Genomic DNA, 27,054 nt, shown 5'->3' with positions numbered 1-27,054 from the left:
GAGGCGGACAATGGGAGAGTAGTAAGAACCCGGGCGCTGCAACGAGTTTCAGCGAACGTAAAAACCAGCACAAAGCTTTAGTAACTAACATTTTTTTTTCTGGATAAATATGCTGTTTGTAATCCGGTGGGCGTTGGCCAAATGCAAATCTAGAAAAAGGTGCCGGCGCCCCGCCCCAACCCCCTCCTACACCTTCGGCCTGCGGCGCGGTTAGAACATAGCTTTTGAGGGCGGAAGGGAAAGGAGCAAAGGGGCGGGGGCGAGCAGCGTGACGTCACCGGAGAGCGCCGCTCGCAACGCGGGCAGAGCCGGCGCGCCACTGACGTCACCGCCGGCGACTGCTTTCTGGGAGGCCGGAGTGGAAGGCCCGCGAGGTATTATTCAGCGCTGGGGTTGGAGTTTCTTGTGCTTTTAAGTTCGCTTTTCCTGTCACCCTCCGGCTGACTGTGGGGAGGGGGACTGGGCTGCGTAGCCTTCCGCGAATGCGAGCGTTGGGGCAGCGTCGTGGCAAGATCCCCCACTTCCGCTTTCCTGTGGCTGCTTGCTGGCTTCGGCCTACCTTGGCCCTTCACGTCTCTGGGTCCGGCCTTTGGCTTTTTCCTTGCTTCTTAGCTCCACCTCTCAAGTATTGGAGGGCGGAGAAATTAAGAGCACGTGACTTCACTGTTAATTTTCAGCTGCCTTCAAGCCTGGATGAGGGAGGAAGGCCTAAGTGACAGATTTAGGGGAGTAGCTTTCCCGTGTCATCCGTTATCATTCACATACATGATCACGCACTGCCTGCCACTGCAATATTAGCCCACCTGAGATGGTAGGCTGATTTCGACCTTAAGGTGAAATCTAATGGAATCTCAAAAAAGTGGTTCTTCTTTACGGCCCAGGAAGGTTTAGTGTGACTGAAACTTCTGTTTGAAAGTATCTTGTGTCTTGCTGTTTGTTGACTGCAACAGTTTTGGCTTGATGAAGATGTATCTGTCCCAATGAGATGTTTATTAATCATAAATAAACACTTATTAATCTTTTTGGACTGTCTGATAGTAGGCTGACCCGAGACTTAACCGAATGTTGACTTTGGATTCGAAAATAACCAAATAATTCCTATTGAAATTCCGTGAACTGTTTGTGATTAATGGAAAATGATAGAGCTCACTGTTTTGTTGAAAGAGAAAATAATGATTGTGTGAACAATGTTTTTTTTCAAAATAATTAGAACGGTTCTGAGTCAAAAGATGTTATAGCTGTCTTCCGATAGCTGTGTTGTATGTATTGCAGTTCAGAGGTGATATAATTTTTCATAACATTCTTAAACTTTTCAAATGGCTCTTTATGTGTTTTATCTCAGTTAGCGACTGTTTCCAAACAGTTGACCCTTCAAATATGGCTCTAAATAGTCTCCACTGGGTTGGGGTGTTTGATCATTTTCACTTTAGTAAAATAATAACTAGTATTACTAGTTAATGTATTGAGTCCTGAGCCAGGCACTGTTCTAAGAACTTTACCTATATTATTTATTTAATCTGCACAGTACACCTGAGAGGAGATGAGAATATTGCCATGAGCAAATTCCATAGTTTTGGAAGGTAATTTTACTGCTTCACATCAATAATTTTGAAAACACTTCGAATTAAACGTTAGAATTAACAATTGAAGTAATTTCATTGTAATCTGATTTAATTATTCATCTCGATCTTGAGCAACCTCTTTGTAATTTATATCTTTTTCTACTATGAGACTTTGGGATAAATTTGTTTCTAGAGGCTAGCATCTCTATCTTTTCTCCGTGATTTTACTCTAAGTATGAAGGAGAGTTACAGGCTGCACTAGCGTAGACTATCTGCCAAAGACAACAATATTTATGGAGAGATTGTTGTATATACGTTTCACTATCATTTTCTAAGGTAATGCAGTGCAAAAAAGTCATTACGTTAATAGAATTCTGATGCAACATTTGCGGATGTCTCTTTAGTTTTCTCCCCAAATTATATGTATTTTGGATTTGTTCCTGGCTTAGTTCATAATTGTATGTAACGCTACTTAGTATAGGGATAGAAACAGCCCTGGAATGTACATTATTATGTATTTTCTTTTGGATCCACATGGTCACTATCCTAATCTGATATTGAGATTATCCAAAATTTGATTCCAGTTTACTTTCATTGTTTTTAGTTAGTGAACAAATAGTTATTAAGTACGTGGCAAGACTTTATGTTAATCATTTGGAGATACAGTGGGTAAATAACCAGTGGAAGGTTTTGAACAGAGGAGTGACATTATCTGGTTTAGGTTTTTAATAGGATCACTCTGCCTGCTGTGTTACGAGCGGGTTGTTGGAGAGAGGGGTGGGGCAAAGCCAGGAGACTAATTAGGAAGGTGTAATAATTCAGATGAGATGATAGCAGCTTCACAGCTGGAAAGACTGGTGAGTAGCAGTTCAATTTTGGATGTATTTCGTAGGTAAAGCTAACAGATTTGCTTATGGATTGAATGTGGGTTGTAAGAGAACTGTCAAGGTTTTGGGCTTGGGCAACTAGAATGGTTAATTGCCATTAACTGAGAAGTGGAAAACTATGGGAGGAGCAGGTTTGTGAGGGAGAATTGGGAGTTCATTATGATGTGTTAAGTTTGAGATCTCTGTTATTCATCCAAGTGGAGATGTTGAGTAGGCAATTGAGTCTACCAAGTTTGGAGTTCAGTGGGGAGGTCATTGCTGGAAAAGAACATTTGGGAGTTGTCAGATGGTATTTAAAATCGTGAGGCTGGTGACAATCGCCAAAGGAGTGAATGTAAACTGAAAAGCAGTACAAGACGTGAGTCTTTAGGCATCTTAGCCTTTATAGGTTTGGGGAGATGAAGACCCAACAAAGTAGACAGAAAGAACAGCCATCGGGGGACAAGGACAGTTTTGGGAGTCTATAGTGTTGTGGCATTCAGGGTGGAGTAATGTGTTCACTATTCTCAGACGCAGGTTATAGATCAGATAGATAAACGAGGACTGACATTTTTGGATTTATCAAGATACATGAGAAGGAGTGTTATTAATGGATGAGTGATAACGGTCTGGAGAACCTTGGGAGCAAAGAGGAAGAAGAGACTACTTTTGTTTGGGAGATATGGAAGCCTTTATAGAGTAGAGGGCATTTGATGTGTGTTGTAAAGGATTAATAGGTTTTACTAGGCCCAGAAGACAGGGGAGGAGTGGGGGGAGGGGGTATTGCAAGCAGAGGAAAAAGCCTTACTTCTCTCCCGTCAAGGCCATACCTCCCAGTCAGCTGTCTTCAAGGTGCTTTTGCAAGTTCTTTCCTTTGTATCCATTAGTCAGTTCCTCACTCTGGATTACCATTCTTGCTCCAGGCCTACTGAACCCTGCTAAAGAAATTCACAAAAGACCCAAATTAATGCTACCCACCTTCAAATGGGTCCTTTCTCGGTTGTCTGACAGTTGCTTTACTTATCCCTACTCTCTTCCTAGCACATACTCCACATTTACTCAGCATTGACTACATGCCAGGCACTGAGGAGTCATTTCTTTAATAGATATTTATTTAGCATCTATGACATGCTACCCTGATATTTGGAGTGTATATGAGCAAAGACTTGCCCTGCACCAAGGTGCTTACAGTCCAGTGTGGATGATGGACACTATTCAAATAATCACAGAAATATAAAATTACAACAATGATATGGAGAAATACATGGTGCTGCGAGACTGTGTAACTAGTGGATGTGACTCAGTGTGAGGCAAGAGGGAATGCTTCCTTGAGAAAGCATTGTTGATGAGGGAGCCGAGTTAAGCAGGCCAAACATGTTGGTGACAGGGAGTCCTCACAACAACTCTAGGAGGAGTTTCTAGAGAGCACGAGGCTAGAAAGGCTTTTGTACCATGAGAATAGGGAGAAAGTGGCCTTATGGTGGCTAGAAAATTTAGGTGTAGGGAAGACAATCCATTCATATAGTTTTTTGAATAAAATAGAGCTAAAGAATATAGGTTTTAAAAAAAATTTATTTATTTATTTTTGTCTGCATTGGGTCTTCATTGCGGTGCGCGGGCTTCTCATTGCGGTGGCTTCTAGTTGCGGAGCATGGGCTCTAGGTGCGTAGGCTTCAGTAGTTGTGGCTCACGGGCTCTAGAGGGCAGGCCCAGTAGTTGTGGTGCACGGGCTTAGTTGCTCTGAGGCATGTGGGATCTTCCCAGATCAGGGCTTGAACTCATGTCCCCTGCATTGGCAGGAGGATTCTTAACCACTGTGACACCAGGGAAGTCCGGGTTGTAGGTATTCTTGTGTGTTGTTCTTAAGTTGATTTGAAGAGGCTTCTTTTATCTGTCTTAATGTTGCAAATATTTTGACTTTAGACTTGGCTTTTTTATTTATTTTTTCATGCATACATTTTAGTAAGGGCCAAGTAAAGATATAAGGCATCAGGATTTTTTTAGAAGGAAATTTGTGACATTATGGAAGTAATTAGACTGGAACGTCAGCCTTTGTTGGAAAGGTTAGTAATACAGTACAACCTCATTTGAGGCCACTGGCTCTGTCTTGTTTTTATAAGTTGTTTAGCAACTATCACAGAGCTGGTGAACACCCAGTAACCTACCTTCCCCTCACTCCAAATTATATTTGGAATTGAAATGAGATGTAGTGGAGTATTCTAGACTATACTTTCTATTTAGGTGTTCCCCAATTTATTTATCTTTTGGAAACCTAGGAAGTTTTAAAAAAATTTATTTTATTATTAATTTTTATTTTTGGCTGTGTTGGGTCTTCATTGCTGCGCGTGGGCTTTTCTCTAGTTGCAGAGAGCGGGGGCTACTCTTCGTTGCAGTGTGCGGGCTTCTCATTGCGGCAGCTTCTGTTGTTGTGGAGCACGGGCTCTAGGCGTGCGGACTTCAGTAGTTGTGGTGCACGGGCTCTAGAGCGCAGGCTCAGTAGTTGCAGCACACAGGCTTAGTTGCTGCACGGCATGTGGGATCTTCCTGGACCAGGGCTCGAACCCGTGTCCCCTGCATTGGCAGGCGGATTCCCAACCACTGCGCCACCAGGGAAGCCCTCCCCAATTTATGAACTGGGTTATATTCTAAAAGTTAATTTGTGGCTTGGCTATCTAATTTCACTATAGAAATAATGTACATAAGATCTTATCTTTGTTCTCAAAGTATGGTGAATCCTTGAAGGCTAGCTTTTTTTTTTTTAAGGTAAATTCAACATGTCTTGTAATTTTACCCTTATGTGCATCAGTTTACATCCTTAAATCATAGGGGTATTTTCTTATGTAACTGTGATGGCATTTTTATAGCTGAATTATAATTTCATAGCAAAATTATCAATAATTTCTCAGTGTCATCTAGTACCCGATCCAGGTTTGGGTTTCTTTCTTTCAAAAATATCTTTTTACACTTAGTTTATTTGAATCAAGATCCAAACAAGGTCTACACATTCCATTTGGTTGTTCAATCTGAAGGTAAATCTCTTCTTTCTCTCCCTCCTCTCCCTTTTCTTAGTTTCTCTTCATGCCATTAACTTGTTATGGAAACCAGGTCAGTTGTCCTATAGAGTATTTCTCATTCCAGATTTGTGTGTTTGCTTTCTTGTGGCATGAACTTGTTTCTTTATCCTCCATATTTCCTATAAGTTGAAAGTTAGCTCTAAAGGTTCAGTTAGATTCAGATTCAACTTTTTTGGGGAGTTGGAAATGCTACACAGACACTGCTGTGTATGTCACATTGCTTCACATCAGGAGGTTCATATACGTTTATGTCATGTTTTTAGTGATGAAGACTGATCTGTGGGTTCAGGTAGTGACAGTCTCACTCCTCTATTGTAAACTTCCCCTTTTATCTGTCAGTGAACATTACGTGAATCTGTAATTTCACTAGGGGTTGCAAAATGGTGATTTTCTTTTTTTTTAAAGGTTATGATTTCTTCCACATTTGTTAACTGGAATTTGAACTCTAGTTTTATTACTTGGGAACCTGACAATCATCAATAACATGTCTATTGTGGAAAAATGCTGTCAGAGCAACAATTCGGGATGCCAGGAATATACCTTTCCTGGCTGTAGTTCTGGAGGCTTAAAGGAGTGTGATGTTCTTTTTGATGTGTCAGCTTGGCTAGGCTGCAGCCCCCATTCAGTCCAACACCACACTAGGTATTGCTCTGAAGGTATTTGTAGATATAATCGAAATACACAAACAGTTGACTTTTATTATTCTAGATAATCTGGGTGGGCTTGATCCAATTAATTAGAAGGCTTTAGAAGCAGAGCTGAAGCTTCCCTGATGAAAAAGAAGTTCCACCCGTGGACAGCAGTTTCAGCTTGCAGCCAAGAGTTCCAGCATGTTCTTTCTTGCTCGCCTGCCCTGCAGATTCCTCCACAATTGCATAGACCAGTTTCTTGCAGTACATCTCTTCAGAATACCTCCTACTGGTTCCGCTGCTCTGGTTGAACCCCAGCTGGTACCAGGAGCCACTCTCTAGGCTCTCATGTTCTCTAACAAAGTGGGGTGAGGAGTGGTGGTAAGGGTCAGAGAACCTACCTTTGTTAGGGTAACCTTATAATTTGTTGCTCAAACTGGGGCTTCTGAAAGAGAAATGGGGAGCTGAGCAGATGGCAAGCTGAAACAATAGACATACATGGGGACTCTCTTGGGCAAGTTGAGACATAAAGTCATTCTGTGTGTCAGCCACTGGTGACACATCAGCATGGCGGTGTCATATTGATGACACCACCCCCTCAGGGAGCTTGTAGTCAAGGTTAAGTAAATCAACACATGTCACCAGATAGTGTTTTAGGTGACATGAGAACCTGTAGCTGTGCTAATCCAGACAGAGGGAATGGGAGGGTGGCACTCAGAGAAGTCCTATGCACTAAAGGGAAACCTGATCTTACATCCACACGTAAGCAGGGTTTGAACAAAGTGAAGTGGGAAGGATGGTTCACATATAGAGAACCACACAGGTGAAAGGTTAGGCTGAAGGGGCATAGAACGTCTGGAAAACTGCCGTGGTGGCTACAGCCATAGTATTGGAAGAGGGGAGCAATGAAAGATGAGGCTAGTCAGGCAAGCAAGGGCCACATCGTAAAGGGCCTCACGTCCATATAAGGGGTTTGGAGTTTACCTTCAAGGTGGCGGGTAACTACTGCAGGATTTTAAGCAGGAGTGTACCATGACCAGACTATCTTTATAGAAAAGTTATGTTTTGTAACATCCTGACATTGAGAGTGGAGAAAAATTGACAGTAGGGAGACTACTCCAAGGCTCTTGACATGATCTAGTTAGTGAGAATGGGGGAAAGCTTGTGGCTAAGGAAATTAAGGAGGCCGTATTGACAGGACTGATGGGACTGGGGCCTGAGGAAGCGATGAGGGGTGACTTCCAGGTTCCAGGCTGCACTGAGCTCCCTGAAGCAGAGAATGGAGGGGAGGAGGTCGGGGATGATGTTGTGTGCCCCTCCTTTTCTCCTGTTGGTACTGTGGCTCTCATCACCAACGAGAGGAGGGAAGGAATGGCAGTAACGTCCTGTGGGGATTGCTGGGCAGGGTTTCTCCCCTCTGCCCCTGAGCCTCAACCAGACCTTCCTGAGGGATGAAGAGAGGCACCTTCTCTCATGCCCTCTTCCACCTTCTCCACTTCTGCAGCCTGCGCTTTAGAAGGAGTAGGTGGAGGGGCGGGGAGTCCCTGCAGAACCAGGCAGCGAGTGAGGGGCAGAGAGGGGTGAGTTCTCTTCTTTCTCTTCTATGGACATTTACCACGTACAGTCTTGGGCAAGTTACGGAAACTCACTATGGGTCCCTTTGTTGTCTGTGAGGAGTCAATGAATGAATGTGTGCGGACGCTTAGGGTAGCGCCTGGCTCACAGGCAGTGGGGTTCAGATGTTGGCTGTGGCTGCTGATAACCATCCATTCACTGCTTCATCCTGGCATCTGAGTAACAAAGGGGACAGAGGGCGGTTTCTGCAGCTCCCTCCTTGCAGTGCTCCCTGTGGAAGGAACAAACGCTCAGGAGCTATCTGTATAAAATGTTAGAAGAAATCATTTGAATTGGGGGGAATTTCTGTTAATAGAAGAACCTTGATTTTTCAGTCTACGTTGCCTTTATTTTTTAGTTAGGAAAAAGGCAAGTGGTTCAGTTCAGATTTAATGAGAGTCATTATTCTTACTTACTGCCTTGCTTTCAGTGTTCACCGTAACCCATTTTAACAATAAATAACTACTTGTTTACTGGGGCTCAGGGACAAGGAATAATTGCAGGAAAAATCCCCATCATGATTTTGAGAGGGGAAATATTTTCTAATAGAAAAATCGGATGAAAAAATTCACATTTAAATAAAGGCTTTTTTTGTGTTTTTTATACTTGCAGTATTTGTTAAAAGCCAAAATACTTTATTAAAATATGCTTTTTTAAATTTAATATTATTTTTATTACAATTTTAATACATGCTTTTTGAAATAACGAAATTTAAACAACGAAGAATGAAGAGCTAAAAACATGAGTCTGCTTTGATCCCATTCGCATTTCCTATCTCTTCTCAGAAAGAATGTCTGTTTTTGTATGTCTCCTTCCAGACCATTTTCTACATATCTACATATACAATTTTTTTAAATAAATGGCATCTGTTAGACACATTACGTGTTATATACTATGTTCTTTGACTTTTTTTCACCACTTATCGTGTATTACTACATAAAGATTTACTTCTTTATTTTTACTCTTTTGGATGGATGTGGTATAATTCATTTAACTGTTCCCCTATTGATGACTATTTAGATTATTCCCAGTATTTGGTTATAATTTCTTCATTCAACAAATGTTTATTGACTGCTAGGCAGTGGTAGTGAACAAAACACAAAACTGCCTGTTTTCATGTAGTTACCTTCTTTTGGAGGCAGACAGACAATAAATGAAATATGTCAGATGCTGTTGAGGCCTGAAGGGTGAAGAAGGAGATAGGAAATGCTGGGAATGAGAAGACGGGTATGCATTTTAAAATAGGATGGTCAGGAAAGCTTTACCAATAGATAACATTTGAGTAGAGATCTAGCAGAGGTGAAGTCATGAGCTTTGAAGCCATTGGTGGGGGAGAAACATTCTAGGAAGGAGAGAAGTCCAAAGGCTCTGAGATAGGGGCATGCCCAATGAGAAGAAGACTAGTGAGGCCATTATGGCTGGAATGGAGTGAGCCAGGGGCAGAGTGGGAGGAGATGAGGTCACAGAGGAGGCAGCAGAGAGTCAGGTTTTTTTCGGCCACTATGAAGACTTTGTCTCTTCCTGAGTGAGGCGGCAAGCCTTTGAAGGTTTCCAAGCAGAGGCATGATAGAATCTGACTTAGATTTGGGATGATCACTTTCTTGATAATAAACGATTGGAATGGAAACAGGGAAGCCATTTAGGAGGCTATTGCAACAATACAGGCCAGACACAATGATGGCTCGGACTGGCTCGGACTAGGGTGGTAGCAGTAGCGGTGGTAGGACGTGAATATGTTTTAAAGATAGGGTGAGAGAGGAGTCAAGGACTATTCTGTAATTTTAGGTCTGAGCAATCGAAAAGGTGGAGTTGCCGTGAAATGAGATGGGGAGGACCGCAGTAGGCAAGATTAGATTCTTTTTTTTTTTCGTTGAAGTATAGTTGATTTACAGTATTGTGTTAGTTTCAGGTGTATAGCAAAGTGATTTGGTTATATATATGTGTGTGTGTGTGTATACACACACACACACACAGAGTAAGTCCCCTACATACGAACCTTCAAGTTGTGCACTTTCAAAGATGCGAATGTACGTTCACATGTCCAATCATGTAAGTTAGTTCAAGTGTCTGGCGTACATTGTCACGTGCATGCGTCCTCTACAGTGGTTGTCCTTTTGTGTACTTTACTGTACAGTACTGTATAGAGTACAGTAGTACAGTATGTTTATTTCCTGCCTGTTCATTCAATGCCAGCCCCTGTATGCCAACTATTGTACTGTACTACTGTACTTTTCAAGGTACTGTACTGTAAGATTAAAAATGTTTTCTTTATTTTTTGTCTTTGTTTTCTATGTATTATTTGTGTAAAAAGTATTATAAACCTATTACAGTACAGTATTATATAGCTGATTGTGTTAGTTGGGTACCTAGGATAACTTTGTCAGACTTAATGAACAAATCGGACTTACGAACGTGCTCTCGGAACTGAACTCGTTCATATGTAGGGGACTTACTGTATATCCACACACACATACATACATACATACATACATACATACATATACTTTTTCAGATTCTTTTCCATTATAGGTTATTACAAGATAAAGTAAGCAAGATTAGGAATTGGGCTTTGGGCACATTACATTTGAGAATCTATTAACAGCCAACCAAGGTACTGAGTAAGCGGTTGGACATTAAATTTGGAGTTCAGTGGCGAGGTCAGGGCTGGAGATGCAAACCTGGGAGTCATCAGTTTATTCATATAGTTTAAACCCAGAGCTCACCTAGAGAGTAAATTAGAGAAGAGATTCAAGGACAGCCCTTGGGCACGTCAAGGTTAAGAGGCTTGAGGATATGAAAAGGATGCAGCAAAGAAGACCAAGAAAGCAACCTGTGAGGTAAGAGAGAAACCAAGGAAATGTGATGCCCTGGAAACCAGACAAACTGAGCCAGCTATGTCAAATGACGAGAACTGAGAATTGACCATTGAATTTGACAATGTGGCTGAGTGGGTGACCTTGACAAGAACAATTTTGAGTGAGAAATAGGGGGCCTGATTGTAGTAGATTCAAGAAAGAATGGAAGGAGAGGAACTGGAACTCTGGTATTCAATATTAGCAATCCTTTTGAGGAGTTTGTTCTAAAAGGGAGATAGAAAATGGGGCTTAAGCTGGAGGGAGATATGAAGTCAAGGTGTTTCTTTTGTTTCTTATCTAAGGTGGAGGAATAAAATGTTTCAAGCCTATGGGCAATGATCCAGCAGAGAGAAAAATTGATGTAAGGCAAAGTCCCCACTTTAAGAGAAGGGTCCGAAGAGTCCATTTTAATAAATTTATATGCATGTATACAAGGATTTCTGTAGGCTACTTTCTGAAGAGGATATCCTGAGTCATAGGGTGTGTGCCTTTAAGAAATCTGTACCAATTTATATTCCACCTCCAGTGTATACCCTTGCTAACGTCAAACTTTGCCAGTCTTTAAAATTATTGCCAATCTGATGGGTGAGATCTTCATTATTTTAATCTGTTTTATGCTTTGTAGGAACTCTTTATATAATCTGAATAATCCTTTGTTGTATTTTGGCAAATATTTTCTCCCATGCTGTTTCTTGCATTTAACTTTGCTTATGGTATACTTTTACCATATAGATGTTTTTTCAGTTTTTATGTATTTAAGTCTGTCAGCCATTTCCTTTTATAGCATTTGGGTTTCATTTGGATTATATACATATTTTATATAATGTATATAATCTTTTAATACATTTATACATTTATCTTTTAAATTCATCTGGAGTTTATTTTTGTGTATGTTGTGAAATAGGTATCTAAGTTTTCCATCTCCTTCTATGTTCTTAAACAGTTAAATACCATAAAAATTAACTGTTTCTTAAAGGTTTGGAAGAAATTACCTATAATATTTTCTAGACTTGGAACCTTTTTGGAGCATAGATCCTTGACTTCTTTAAAGTTTTTTTTTTTTTTTTTTTTTTTTTTGTCTGTGTAATGATCTATTTGTTTTATGTACTTCTTTTTAGGTTAGTTTTGGTGATTTTTTTCCCTAACACCTCATTCTTATCATCCAGATTTTTCAAATTTATTGGTTTAAAATTTTATGTAAAGAAAAGAAATATCAAGTCTTCTCTATATTTGTGTCTGTCCCTGTACTTATACCTTTATCTGGGCAGTAGATGCTGGAGCTGTCCTTTCACAGATTGGGAGATTGGTTTAGCAGCTTTCAGCCCTCATGATTCACCTCTTACTGTCCTTCACCTTGGGTTTATTCCTAGATTCTCCTTCTCTTTTGTTTGTAAGGGATTGCAGGCTCCTTGGTTCTGTTCCCTATCAGTCTAATCCCATTTGCTCTTTAGCTTATAAAAATTTCTGCTGTTGAGGTCGGCTGATGGATATGTACCCTTCTTGGTTTCCAGCATTACTATGGACTTATTTTTGTGTTTCTTCTGTCATTTTGGAGAGATTTTTCTGGGAGGAATGAGAGGCAAATCCGTATTTTCAGTTAACTTTTTGAAATAGGAAGTCACAATTCTTTCCTGTGTGGTTTTCTTTTCTCATAGTTCTTTGTTTAATTGCTGTTTGCACAGTAGTTGGATAATAACTTTACAGTGTGAGTAGTGATAGTCCCCTGGACTTCACTTTTTTAAAATTTTAAATGAAACCAGATGTCTCAGTGGACTGTACTTGTTGAATAGAAATGTGGATATATTGTGACTAAATATTCAAGTAGTACTTTTAAAACTTAAGTGACATAGTCATAACATTTAGAATTATAAAGGACTTTAGAGATCATTAGACCAAATGCCTTATTTAATGGATGAGATATTTGGGGCCCAGAGAGATTCAGTGATTTATCTAAGGTAACAAAGTCAGTGATCAGGCAAGGTGGAAAGCCCGCGTCCCTTTACTTCAGTTTGGCTATGCTGTTTGTTATTTTGCACATTCTTGATGTTCTCCTTAGCTGTGTAATGAAAGAGGTATTTTCAGCTAATAAAACCTAAGGATGGTACAATGGCTTGGAATTGCTTCCGAAAATTGATCTTAGATACCATATTAAATACATTGATGTGGACTTTTCTTTTCCTCATATAGCTATTAAATATTATGATATAAATGTGAATTTTAAAGAATGGGCCGTCAAGGTATGCTCTAGCCTAAATGAAAACCATATAGTTTATTTCTCCCATGTTTCATCTTTCCTGCTTACAGACTTTATGTGATCTATGGACTCTTGAATTTCTTATTAATATTTTAAGCTTAAGGAATATATATAAATATAAATATAGGCTTGAAAAGTTATTTTAGTGATAAATAATCATAAAATATTTCAGATCTAAGATTTCTAATTTTTTGGTTTAATATACCATGCTGCTAGATCAACATCTAAATTTAGAAGTGCTAATATGTATTTTTTTTAAAAAAGAGCTTTGCTTATCATTTTTTTTCAGCAAGCATTAGGGGGTAGTGTATATTTATATCACACTTTCATTGCTTTGCTTGGTCTTTAACTTCAACAGAAAGTTTTTAAAATGTAGGATTTTTATTATTGATATAACATGTTTGGTAGTCCTATCTCTTTAGTTCTCAAAAAGCATCGAGGGATTGAGGGATTGATATGTGTAGCGTTAATGAACTTGGGTGGGTCCCATCCTGGCGGCCCACCCCAACTCCCCAGCAGCCTAAGAAGAGGGGAAGTTTAAACGTGGTTGCTCCAGAATTATATTCTAAGAAGATTTGTTTAATTAACTTCAGGTTTTAACTCTTTTAGCACTTTTGAAACATATGATATGACCTATTAATTTTTTTTTTTTGTAACCTAGACAGCATTCTCTGTCTCCAGTATGAACTAAGAATTTAATTTTTTCCCAGTTGGTCATAATGGCAGGTGAAGAAATTAATGAAGACTATCCAGTAGAAATTCATGAATATTTATCAACATTTGAGAATTCCATTGGTGCTGTGGATGAGATGCTGAAGACCATGATGTCTGTTTCTAGAAATGAGTTGTTGCAGAAGGTATTTTAAGTAATTTCTAAAAATGTAATTCATAAAACCGAGTGCTATGTTATGAAACATATAGAAGAAGAAACAGATACATGATATATGCCCCTTACCCCCTTTATTTCAATTTTTAAGTGTTTGGATATCTTTAAGGAGAAAATATAACAAACTCCAAGCTTAGGAAATACCTCCTAACTATATTTTTATTTTGACTTGGTTTTGAATTAAAAAAAGCTCTCCCAGCATTCTTTTTGACAGACTCTATCTTTGACCTTTTAAGTATTACAATGATGTTATCAGGGTTTCTGGAAACCCTATAGGACAAAAAGAGTAAATTGATTTTGACAGTCTAAAACAAATCTCATTATGTTTCTTCTGTCTTTGGTATTGCCTAAGCATTTTAGCCTGCTTCTTATACATAAATGCATCATGTACAATGTTTATATTGATGAATTACTTTTGACATACAAAGCCCAGATTGTAAATCCTGAAATTAAAATAATTCAAAAGAATTTTTTTTTATTTTGGATTATACACATTCCTTGTTTAACTTAAGATGGTACGCTGAAGTGAAAATTTGTGGGCAAAAATCACTAGTTAACAAAACTTCTTTTTGCAAATTATTTCCAGGTTATTTGTTTTGATTATTGGATTATAGGAAGTGAAAAAATGTGATGGTGCTCAAAGTTTTTATTTCTTTTTTCTTTCTCTTTCTCTCTCTCCCTCTTTTTTTAATAGTTGGACCCACTTGAACAAGCAAAAGTGGATTTAGTTTCTGCTTACACATTGAATTCAATGTTTTGGGGTATGTATATTACTTTAGAGTTAATTAAGCAAATTATCATGTCAAAGGTGACTTATTTTTTAAATGCTAGCAATTATACTTTATGGCAATTTTAATCGTCAGATATTTATTTCTTTTAAATTAGAATACCAGATGCCCATGAGCCACACATACATTTAATATTACAAAGAGGTTGAATAATTTAAGATTTAGTTAATAATTTGTGTGACGTTTCCTTTTTGTAACTAGAGTTTCTTTAATTAATGCTCTTAATTAATATATATGCATTTTATTCCATGAAATCTTTCTCTTGTAGTTTATTTGGCCACACAGGGAGTTAATCCTAAGGAACATCCAGTAAAGCAGGAATTGGTAAGATTGCAGTGGATCGATTTCTTTTTATTTTACATGTAATGTCTGTTGTAGTGTTTCTAAAGGTAAAATCGCAGTACCTTTATCACACTAATTGTGGAGAACAGAATTATTTAGGGATGAAATTATGAAAGTGAGCCAGATTTCATTGTGCCTTTAGTTTTTCTTTCCCTCACCTTTGTCAGAGAAGGGTGTTCCATATATTATATAAATCTGTGGATGGGAAAATGTCATGATTCTAGTAATTATTTATAACTGCTATATTATTTTTCCTATAAATTCTTGAAATCCTGTTCATCTCTACAACTGCCTGTTTTTTTTTTTTAAACTCTTATGCAATTCTTAAAAGTATATTCTAGTTGATTTACTAGCCAAGACGGGAAAGTTTCTCCTCCACCGTTTCAATTCTTCCATTAATTCATTTTCTCAGCAGTAAAGAATCCACTTCGGCAACAAAGCTAAAAGCTTTTTTGGCACCAGTTGTATGTGTACTGTCCAGTAATTCTGCATTAGTGACATATTTACAACCTGTAATAAATCTTCTAGGTTTGTCTTTGTATTCCATTTAGATGTATAAGTATAGTATATTATAGAAGGTCTGGTATCTTGGAGTTTTTGCTGACTTCAAAAATTAAATCAAATCATTCAATTTGAAAGAAAAAAATTTAGAAATCAAACTTATGGTTACCTTCTTGACTTGGCTTTATGAATAAGAATATTAATAAATTTATTCTTTGTGTTTATAAAATATAAGGTAAATATATATGTGAAATACACTTGACAGTGTATTATTGTTCTAAAGTTTTATGGTGGTTGATATGTATTTTTTTTATAACTTAGTAAAGTACTTGGTCATTTATTTAAAAAAATTAGTAAACCAGATCTGTCTTCAATTTTTAAATGTGTAGACTAAGACATTTTCTTCTTCTAAATTTCTTGGGGGAAAAGTAAATTTATTTTGAAATACAGAAATTGTGAAAGATACTTAAAGCAAAAATATAAAGCAATATGATCCATAGAGCTTGATTTGACAAGTGATACTGGCTTTAAATCTTAAGAAGTATGCATTGTATCATCTGCTTTCACCTTTCTAATATGGACTTTACATTTATAAAATTCCTCTTTCTTCTCTTAAACACAAAGTTATTTGGAGTAGTGTAATACTTAATTCTGTCACTGGAAAAAGATAAAGTCATCTGTCTTGTTTTTCCCTCAGAATCCACTTTATGGAGGAGTACATTTATATTTTGGACAAGGGTTGATAAATGAAAAGCATCCATAAACCTATTCCCCTTTTCTGACCTTGTGACAGATGTCACTAATTGATCACAGAGTTAGTATGTGAGATGAAGCCTATTTGCCATATCTATCATGAATGGGGAAGGGCATTGAAAATAGTTTATTCATTCGACAAATATTTGAATGCCCACTGGAAGCCAGGCATTATTTCCAAGTGAGATAATTCCTCAGTGAATAAAGCCAATAAATATCCCTACCTTTGTGGCAGGTGCCAGACTATCTAGTGGAGGGAAACAAACAACATAAACAAACAACAAATAAGAAATACATATGAATATATAGTATGTTAGAAAGTTACGTTGTGGGAAAAAAGAAAAAAATAGCACAGAGTAAGGGCATTGGAGTGCTTGGGTAGGATTGCTATTTTCAGTAGTAAAGGCAGCATTTATTAACAAGGTGAACATTTGAGGGGACTGGAAGGAAGAGAGGGCTGGCCGTGTGGGTTTGTGAGGGAAGATCATTCTGGGCAGGGCTGGGCTGGGTGTGTGTTGTGAGGACTTTGGCTTTTACTCAGAGAAATAGGGAGCCATGAGAGGGTTTTGAGCAGGGTTGTCAGTTTTTTTAAATGAAAAAATTCTAAGGTTCTGCATTTTTCTGTGTATGTTTATATAACTATTTTGATTATTTTAATGAAACTTGCTTTTAAGCAGTGATCAATCATTTACTCTGCTGTTTTATAGCTCTCACGCCTTTATTTCTCCAACTGAAGTATAGAATAGCCCTTTATTCTGATTAGTGGTCTCAGAAGATTCAAAGTGGTACAGCAACCTAGTATGTTTCTCACCTTGTAAAGTCTGATTAGAACTGTATATTTCATTAGAAAATATCATGTGCTTTTCAGTCAGAACTATGACATTGGATAAAAAGATCTTGTATTTTCATTATACTTATTTTAATTGTGACACGAAGGTAACACAAAAAAATAAATAGTTAAATACTGCCTTAGCCATTTCCTGTTTAGAAAAATTTCTGGAGAGTTTAGTTTGTATGTTGAAAGTATGTGAAAGCTTTATTTTAATTAATTATTTATTTATTTATTTAGGCTGCGCCAGGTCTTAGTTGCAGCATGTGGGATCTTAATTGTGGCATGCAGCCTTCTTAGTTGTGGCATGTGGGCTTCTTAGTTGTGGCATGCAAACTCTTAGTTGTGGCATGTATGTGGGATCTAGTTCCCTGACCAGTGATCGAGCCTGGGCCCCCTGCATTGGGAGTACAGAGTCTTACCCACTGGACCACCAGGGAAGTCCGGAAAGCTCTATTTTAGATTATAGACTTCAGATACAAGAGAGTTAGTATGTGGATTTAGGTGAATGTTAAATTTAAAAATTTAGTGTAACCACATATAAACAGTTAAATGTTTATCTCTGTAGTGTCTAGATCTTCCTCTTTTGAAACAGAACACTTCTGAAATGACTTTTTAAATATCTGTATTCCCCTCAGACTGTGAACTCCAGGAGAACATGGAATGTGTTTATCCTATTCGCTTTGCACTTATTAGCACCACTCAATAAGCAATAAATACAAAGCCGTTGGATTTAACTGAGGTATAGTATAATAGAACTTAGTGGTGAACAGCTTAGTAAATCTGTTGCCTTTCTTCTTTTTTTGCCTTTAAGGAGAGAATCAGAGTATACATGAACAGAGTCAAGGAAATAACAGACAAGAAAAAGGCTGGCAAGCTGGACAGGGCTGCGGCTTCAAGATTTGTAAAAAATGCCCTATGGGAACCAAAACCTAAAAATGCATCCAAAGTTGCCAGTAAAGGAAAAAGTAAAAGTTAACCTTTTGGTTTTGATGTACACATATTCAAAAAGTACATAATTTTTATTGTTTTCCACAAAATAGATGATGATTATGTGCCATTGTAAGGTTTAAATGTATTCCATATTGAATTCGTGTGTAAGATTTGCATTTTAAATTTGTAATGCTAAATACTTTTCCCCCAGAAAGATTAAGTTATCCTTATTGATTTTCCTATAGAACATTATGTGGTTTTTTTTAACATTGTGGTATATTTTATATTTATAGTTTACTGTCTCTTGACAAGACTTATTTCCTTATATAGGTCAGTTTTTCAAGTGCCATTTTATAAGCAACTTGAAATTTAAGTTAAATGTTCTTTGCAAACATTTGTCTATTTTCGATGAATAGTGATTTTATGAAGTATGCTGAAGTTTTAAATACATCTGTTTTCACTATATAATATTAGGAAAGAAAGAAATGACTTAAATGTCCATTTTTTCTGTGAAGTTATTTCATTATGCTTTCATGATTTTGGGAATTACTGCTTTTTGTGATGTTTGAAGTATCAATTTAAGACTTTTAAGGTTATTCTTTAATTCTTGGTGCTTTGCCACTATGTCCCATTTAAAGTAAAAATATATTCTCATTAACTTTAGATGGGAAATGAGGTTGTATATTGATGGCTGAATTTTGGCATAATGGCTATACACTATCAATAAAGCTGTAAATGTTGTGTAGCTGACCTGTTTTTTATTTTTCTCTTTTGAGTAAATTTTCTCTTGAAATTAGGAAGGTAGTTTTTAGAAATCCTTAGGAATGGGGGAATTCATGAGTTTTTGTTCCTTATGCATAGTGCCCACAGTTCTCTTGGCCTCATGTTTTCAGATTTTTTTATTGTATGTTTCTGAGGCTATAGCAATTACATAGAAGTATTTTGGAACAACTTTGTTATGTTATTTAATGCCACTTAAGCAGAGGAGAAATCCAAAGGAGATTACATTGTGTTTATATTCGGATTTATTTTTCTGCAGTATTTGCTACAGAGAATTCTAAATATTAAATGAATTTTTTTATGTCTAAGCCCTTGAATTTTAACTATATACCCTTAATGCTTTCAGTCTTTGAATTCACATCATTATGTATAGGAATGCCAAGTACAGTAAAATACTTTAATTTTTGAAAATGAAGTTGTTAAAATTTTGTGTGTGACTAATTCTCCATTAGTAACCTTGAATAAATGGATTTCTTGATTTATGGTAGCAGATATTGGAAATGGTCTTAAAATGTAATGGATATTGTAACGCATGTTGAACTCTTTCTATGACACATGAAGAGGTAGTCACTGATAGATGCAGAAAGTCTTCTGGCTCAGATGTCAGACAATTTTTGAAGTGGAAGAACGCTTATAGTTAGTTCACTCCTTTTTTCACCTTCGTCCCCTCAAAATTCAAATTTTTTTTTTAAAGTAACTTCTTCATGAGAGAAATTAATGTTATTATGATCAAATATAGTGGCCTAGTGTTATTTATTGCAAAGAAGGTTATAGCTTGCATTTCTTTATATTTTCTCATTTCATTAAGAAAAAAAAGTTAAATGAAAAATGTCATGCAGTTGCAGAAAATCATTAGCCAAATTATTGGTTTGTGAAAGTCCAATTCTACCTTCTCTTAAACTGGAGATTCTTAAGTGAATAATTCTTTTAAGTGTTTATTAGAGGTAAAAAACAATTTGAGTGTATTCCATTTTATTGTGTATGATTTTAAGTACTTACTAGCACATAGTAAGGAGCTGAGTGATAGTAAGTGTATTGGGTTGCTTATTTTTTGTCTATTCATTTCACAAATACTTAATGACATTTACATTGCTAAATACTATGCTAGGTTCCAGATAAGACAACTCCAGCCTTTATTCTATTTTAAGTATTACGAAAACACTAGTCTTTTCATTCAATTCAGTTTTTCAGAGTTACTGGAACATTTATGACAAGTTGTGCTCATTAACCTTAGTCAGAATCATAAAGGGTGATGGGCTGATCTATTTGACTGTGGTACAGTTATTGTTAGCATAGTTTGTTCCAAATGACAGTCTGCTCTAAGTTTAGATGTTAATTATATCTTGTATTAATCTCTTTGGGAATTAACAAATTGGAGGGGTTATAGCTATAGATACTTTTAAGATTAGAGTTATGGATTATTAATCTAATACTAAATAATGAGATTTAGCCTTTTAATATTATTTTAAGCACAATTTTCTTATTGTTCATAGTTGCAGGATGGGAATTCATTTTAGTAAGTAGAATATTTTAAGAGGAAAACTGAAGTTTGAATTACGGTTTACATTCCTGGAATTTGAGCTTATGTCAAATTGATTGGTTTTTAAGATACCCTGCAAATTTAAAAAATGGTTCTACTTAGCTATTAGAGATGGATTAGTATTATTTCTAAATGAGTCTTTAAAAATTGACTAGAGGGTCTCCCTGGTGGCGCAGTGGTTGAGAGTCTGCCTGCCGTTGCAGGGGACGCGGGTTCGTGCCCCGGTCCGGGAAGATCCCACATGCCGCTGAGCGGCTGGGCCCGTGAGCCATGGCTGCTAAGCCTGCGTGTCCGGAGCCTGTGCTCTGCAATGGGAGAGGCCACAACAGTGAGAGGCTCGCGTACCGCAAAAAAAAAAAAAAATTGACTAGAAATACAGGAAATGCTTAAAAAATGGACAATGTATTGAATATAGATACTTTTTCCTAAGCATAGGTCATTGGAGAAAAAGATGTTTTAGGAATCACTTAGCTTATAATACTGTTAAACCATACCTTTATGCAATAAATTATCAGAAATTCTGACTTTACAAAGTAACATTAACTGAGAAAGGTTTGAACAGTGATTCTGAGCCTCATGTAATAGCTAAGTTTGGTAGATAAAGCAGAGAAAAAGAAGAACTGGCATCTTGTTTTCTCCCTTCATAGAATAGTTAGTAAACTTGCTCTGATAAATTCAGGGGCTCTTTTAACTGAATAGCAACCTATTTTATATAAATGTGATCTGAATGTACTTAACTAATAAAAACATTTCTTTTCCCTATATCCTGGTCTAAAACTCATCAGTTTTGGAAATACAAACCATATTTTGCTTATTTTAAATATTAGCATTTTATAGTTTTCATTAACAGTTATGTTAGGGGGAAAAGTATACAGATTTTATTACATTATTCTGTAGATTTGTTCTCCTTGATTAATTTGCTGTTATATTGCTTGTGCACACGATTTCAATAAAATGCTTTGAATAATTTTGGTTTGCAGATTCGTTTTCCTTTCACAGAGCAACCACCCTCTGACCTGATGTGCCTTTTAAAGTGTTTATTTTATGGTATAATTTTAATATAGCCAGGAACATTAGTTAAAGCTATCCAGAAAAGGGGGTAGCTATAGTGATACCTACTGGCAATTGAGGCTTAATTTTAATTCTGTAACCCCCTACTCCCAGTCTTAGGCCCAAAACCAAAACCAGCCTAGCTCTTTATTACTTATCTGTTTATAAAAGGTTGAGAAAACATGCCAGTCCCTTCCCTCCGACCCCCCTGCCCAAAACTTTGAAGTCTGGCAAGTGTATCATGGCAAAATAACTGCATGCAAGATGTCAGTTTTGTAAAGTGATATATTTCAGATAGTACACAAAATTTCATGGCAGGAAAAATAAGCTTTCATAAATGAAACATTTAAGAGACTCTTTTATTATTTCCTTTCAGTTTAGTGTTGCCTTTAAGGTGTGCCATTTCAGTTTGGCAGCTACAATAAATGACTGAAGGAAATTGAAGATGATAATTCAGCATTTCAAGATGCTTCTGCTGAAATGAATGTAGACCTATCCAGGGCTTGAATTTAAAGTTTATAGTAGTACAGTATTTTAAAGCCAAGTACCCAGGAAATTCATGGTGATAGGATTTGAATGAGATGATTAGGAGAAATAAAAAAGAATACCTTCAGTTTCTTATTAGGTGAGTATTACCTGTTGAGAGCCTATGTTGAAAAATGTTATTGTAAAAAGGATAGAGGCTTGTTATATGCAATTTACTATAGTGTATAATTCATCTTGGACCTTGTCCAAAGATGTTTAATTATTAAAATACAACAGAATGATTATAACAAGGAAGCATTTCTGATTTAGTGCTATAGCAGTGGTCTGTAGACCATGTTGTAATGTATCTGGCTGATACTGTTTCATTTAGTGACCTTTGCTCTCTCTAATAATACATTCCTTGACTTATTTAAACTGAAATCATTTACTATCCCATTTCTGATCCTTTCCTTCTTTACTATTTTCCTTTAAGAAAGAAAGAAATCATTAAAAGTATGTATAAACATTTGGGGTGCTAGTTTCTTTTTTAGAGTTTTTGGGTTTTTTTCGGATATGTACCCAGGAGTGGAATTGCTGGATCATATAGTAGTTTCATTTTTAGTTTTCCAATGTTCATTATTTACAATTGTCAAGGTATGGAAGCAACATAAGTGGCCATCAACAGGTAAAATGGATAGAGTGAGTTCCCTGGTGGCCTAGCGGTTAGGATTCCGAGCTTTCATTGCCATGACCTGGGTTCAGTCTCTGGTCGGGGAACTAAGATCCCCCAAGCTGTGCGGTATGGCAAAAAAAACCCACAAAAACCCCCAAAACCCAAAAAACAGATAACTGGATAGAGGAGATGTGGTGCGCGCGCGCGCGCACGCGCACACACACACACAAATGGACTACTACTCAGCCATAAAAAAGAATGAAAGTTTGCCATTTGCAGCACCGTGGATGGACTTGGAGGGTATTATGCTAAGTGAAATAAGTCAGAGAAAGACAAATATCACTTACTTGTGGAATCTAAAAAATACAACAAACGAGTGAATAAAACAAAAATGAAGCAGACTCACAGATCAAACTAGTGGTTGCCAGTGGGGAGGGGCAATATGGGGTGGGGAAAAATATGTATAATAGTTGCTGGGTTTTGTGGGTTTTGACATTTGTGAGTCTCAACATTTATGATTTTCACTATTGGTGAGTGACTTTTTTGTGTGTGTGTGTGAGTGACTTTAGTGGTTCATGGAGTATATAGTATTTTGCAATTTTGCCAAGGCATAATCTTAATTCCTGCTAAATTCCATGCAGGAAGGCCTTGTTCAGCTAATGATTTAGCCTAGCTAATCTCTCAACAGCTACAGTTTTTTTCCTCACTTGCAGTCACATTCATTTATTCACTCATTCAACAAATATATTGAACTCCTCATGTGTGCCAAGTTCTGTTACAAGCATGGGAAATTCAGCAGTTATTCAAACAGTGTATAGTGATAAGGAGATGTCAAACTTTATCTGTGAAAAATGGCTGCTCTGGGTTGAATTTTTCCCCCAAAATGAATATGTTGAAGTCCTAACTCTTAATTAATTTATTTATTTTTGCTGTGTTGCGTCTTCGTTTCTGTGCGAGGGCTTTCTCTAGTTGTGGCAAGCGGGGACCACTCTTCATCGCGGTGCGCGGGCCTCTCACTATCGCGGCCTCTCGTTGCGGAGCACAGGCTCCAGACGCGCAGGCTCAGTTGTTGTGGCTCACGGGCCTAGTTGCTCCGCGGCATGTGGGATCCTCCCAGACCAGGGCTCGAACCCGTGTCCCCTACATCGGCAGACAGATTCTCAACCACTGCGCCACCAGGGAAGCCTGAAGTCCTAACTCTTAATACCTCATAATATTACCCTATTTAGAAATAGGGTTGTTGTGGATGTAGTTAGTGAAGAGGAGACCACAGGGTGAGCCCTAATCCAATATGGTGTCCTTATAAAAAGGGGAAATTTGGACATAGTCTTGCACACAGGGAAAACACCATATGAAGATGAAGGCAGAGATCAGGGTGTTGCTTTTATAAGCCAAGGAATACCAAAGGTTGCCTGCAAAGCACCAGAAGCTAAATGAGAGGCATGGAACAGATTCTCTCACAGCCCTCAGAGGGAACCAACCTTGCCAACACTGTGATGTTGGACTTCTGGCCTCCCCAACTGTGAGGCAAATGCATTTCTGTCTTGTAAGCCACTCAGTTTGTGGTACTTTGTTATGGCAGCCCTAGCAAACTAATACAATGGCCGTTTAGATAGAAGGAAAAAGATTTATAACTTGGAGTGAAAGTATGTGCAAAGAAACTTCATGACGCAAGATGAAAATGTAATTCTGAAGAAAACCAGGAACCTATGTAGACTTATCTAGGACTATTTTTGAATTGGAGCAAAGATCTCAAAATTTAGACCTTGAAACGTCAAGGGTCTGTTATACTCTTTCTGAAGCCAAAATTTTCAGACCTCTCTAGTAGACTTTGTTAGTTTTGATTGAGTGTACCATCTTGTAAACTTTACCTTGGTTTGAAGAAACTCATTTCCCTGAAGGAAAGAAAACCCTGTCAGGTTTCCACGGAGGAGAGATTTTCACTAAGCCAATTATGTGCCATGTGGTCTCTTCCTAATATAACACAGCAGTCAGGTTCAAATAATGAAAATAAATACATAAAACATCTTACACAAGTTGTATGTAATTTGTGCTCATCCAAGAGCACAACCACTTAAAAAATTGCTTATTGAATTCATCTGTATAGAGATTTTTTTTAAAGCCCTAAAACATTTCCCCCCCCCAAATTCTTAACTCTGTAGTGTACTATTCAGTTTTATTTTTCTTTAAAGTTAGGTATTAGAGAACTCAGAAGTGGGTTTTTAATCTTAATGATTTGGGACCAGTTTAATTAAAAAAAATTGTAAATGTTGCTTACTGGTTTTCAGCTTTTACAATCAACCAGTAGATTAAACAGAAGACAAGAATGTGAAGGAAATCAACTTCGATAATGTAAAAGTGAAGGTACGGTAGACAGAAGTGAGTTAGAAATGGAGGGGAGGGAAGAGGGCACGCTCATGGCAGGAAACCTGGATGCTGCACGACACTGTTGGGTGAATGTGATTTTAAGTAAGTTGTAAGGGTAATAGCTATATTTTTTCTTTCTTTTTTTAAAATTGAAGTATCGTTGATTTACAATGTTGTGTTAGTTTCTGGTGTACAGCAACGTGATTCAGTCAAAGTGATTTCATTTCTGGTGTACAAAGTGATTTCATTCTTCTGTCAAAAACTGGAAGGAGTAAAGGAGTAAGGTACGGGGAGTGGTCTAAATTAAATCCTCATTTTTAGGCTGGGGAGTCAATAGACGAGGGCCAATGAAATACAGTGTAGGTGTGTGTTACGAAGGTAATCACCAGAATTAAAGACCAATTATTTAAAAGTGATAATCCCTCACATGAGCAGAAGTAAAGTGGGAGCAATGGTTTTTTGTTTTCTGTTGTGTCGTGTGCATGGTTTCTTCGGTAAAAAGAAATGAGAAAAAGAAGTTGTACTGATCAACATTTGCTCAGAGAAGCAGCACGAGAATCGGATAACCTAGTGAATGCTATTTATTCAGTTCGTGAGATGTTAGGCAAGAAGTAAAATCCTTCCATGACAAGGAAATAACATGAGCATGCTTACGTGTAATAGCAGATATTTCATTGTCTTAAAAAAAACACCATGTGTATATAAAAATGTAGGCATTTAATAGTTTCCTACATGTGGGCCCAGTTTATTTTCAATTTTAATGTTAGACAAATTACATTCAGATATAGCCAGAAAAATGAGAATTCTTAGTTGAAAGTGGCTCTTTTTGTAACCTGCTTTCTACACTCTTGAAACTTCTAAATGTTGTTTAAGGTAAGGTGAGATACCACAAAAATAGGGTTATGTGTAAGTGATAGTGGGATCTTTGCTTGATTGTCTTAATAATGCCGAATCGGAAGAGGGATCTTATTGCACCTAATTTTCATAAAGCGAGGTTAGTTCATAGGAAACATGCTTATATTTTTTTCAGGATCTGTTTTCTCACTGCAATCTAACTGTATTGTAATGGAAATTAATTGTTCAGTATCAGAAGTTATATATGTCAGAAGTGTAGCAAAATATAAAATCTTTCTTAGGATTTCTTCTAAACAATTTAAACTAAGCCTTAAGGAATTAGAATTGCTAGATTTTATCTATCACTTTTTAAATTTGTAGAAGACAGTATAAAGACCAACCTAATAGTGTTTCCTTAATTATCGACTACTTAAATTTTTATTTTAGCATAAGTTGTTATTTGAGCTACATTATACTTAGCTATATTATACCTGGATACATAGCATCGGAAATATCTGTAATTAAATTTCATTCTCTCACTTAGCTAGGCATTTAAAGTAACTTACAATAATTTAAATAGATAACATTGAAAAGAAATGTTAAAAGCAGCTTTTGGGAATAGTGTCAATGTGTGTTTTAATCCTTTAAGGGAGGTACCAGGTACAGCTTAATACATATCTTCTTAGACTCTGACTTGTTAAGCTTAGTTCTTATGTGTTGCCTTGAAATTTACAGAAATATTTGAATTAATCATTTTAAGCTATAATTGTACGAGATGTCCTTGTTGCCTGTACTCCCCTTCCCCCTTATATGTAATTTTTAATAGATTAATTAATAAACTTTAATGTTTAGCGTAGTTTTAGGTTCACAGCAGAAAACACAGAGAGGTCCCATATACCCCCTTTTGCCTCCACCACCAGACATCCACCACCAGAGTGGTACATTTGTTACATACTCTGGATGAATCTACATAAATACATCATTATTGCCCAGGGTCCGTGCTTTACATTGGGGTTCCTTCAGGGTGTTGTACATTCTTTGGGTTTGGACAAATATATAATGACATGTATCCCTCATGACAGTCCTGTACAGAGTAGTTTCACTGCCCTGAAAATCCTCTGTTCCACCCATTCATCCCCTCCTCCTCACAACCCCTGATCTTTTTACTGTCTTAATAGTTTTGCTTTTTCCGGAATGTCATATAATTGGAATCATGTATGTAGTCTTTTCAGATTGGCTTCCTTCACTTAGTAATTTGCATTTAAATTCCTCCATGTCTTTTCATGGATTGATAGCTCATTTCTTTTTAGTGCTGAATGATATTCTATTGCCTAGATGTCCCACAGTTTATTTATCCAGTCACCTACTGAAGGGCATCTTGGTTGCTTCCAAGTTTTGGCAATGACGGATAAAATTGCTGTAACCATCCATGTGCCTGTTTTTGTGTGAACATACGTTT

The 27,054-nt window shown here is 37.2% G+C and overlaps 1 protein-coding gene across 1 annotated transcript; it reads left to right on the top strand.

Annotated features, from left to right (window-relative positions):
* The first annotated feature begins 306 nt into the window (after nt 1–306).
* Nucleotides 307–21,173, top strand: C1D (C1D nuclear receptor corepressor). Its single transcript, XM_082641927.1, has 5 exons — nt 307–374; nt 13,565–13,711; nt 14,435–14,501; nt 14,797–14,852; nt 17,768–21,173. The coding sequence occupies exons 2-5, from the start codon at nt 13,574–13,576 to the stop codon at nt 17,930–17,932; spliced, it is 426 nt and encodes a 141-aa protein (XP_082498053.1). The 5' UTR covers nt 307–374; nt 13,565–13,573; the 3' UTR covers nt 17,933–21,173.
* Nucleotides 21,174–27,054: the final 5,881 nt, after the last annotated feature.

This window comes from Mesoplodon mirus (assembly GCF_964341445.2).
Source record: "Mesoplodon mirus genome assembly, chromosome: 14".
NCBI classification, from domain to species: domain Eukaryota; kingdom Metazoa; phylum Chordata; class Mammalia; order Artiodactyla; family Ziphiidae; genus Mesoplodon; species Mesoplodon mirus.
This window is presented reverse-complemented; position numbering and strand designations above follow the sequence as displayed.

Excerpts from the sequence above, each read along its gene's own strand:
- C1D (XM_082641927.1), top strand. The coding sequence starts at position 13,574 with ATGGCAGGTGAAGAAATTAATGAAGACTATCCAGTAGAAATTCATGAA. Across the intron at positions 14,502-14,796 it reads ATTGAATTCAATGTTTTGGG|TTTATTTGGCCACACAGGGA; the intron begins GTATGTATATTA and ends TTTCTCTTGTAG. Across the intron at positions 14,853-17,767 it reads ATCCAGTAAAGCAGGAATTG|GAGAGAATCAGAGTATACAT; the intron begins GTAAGATTGCAG and ends TTTGCCTTTAAG.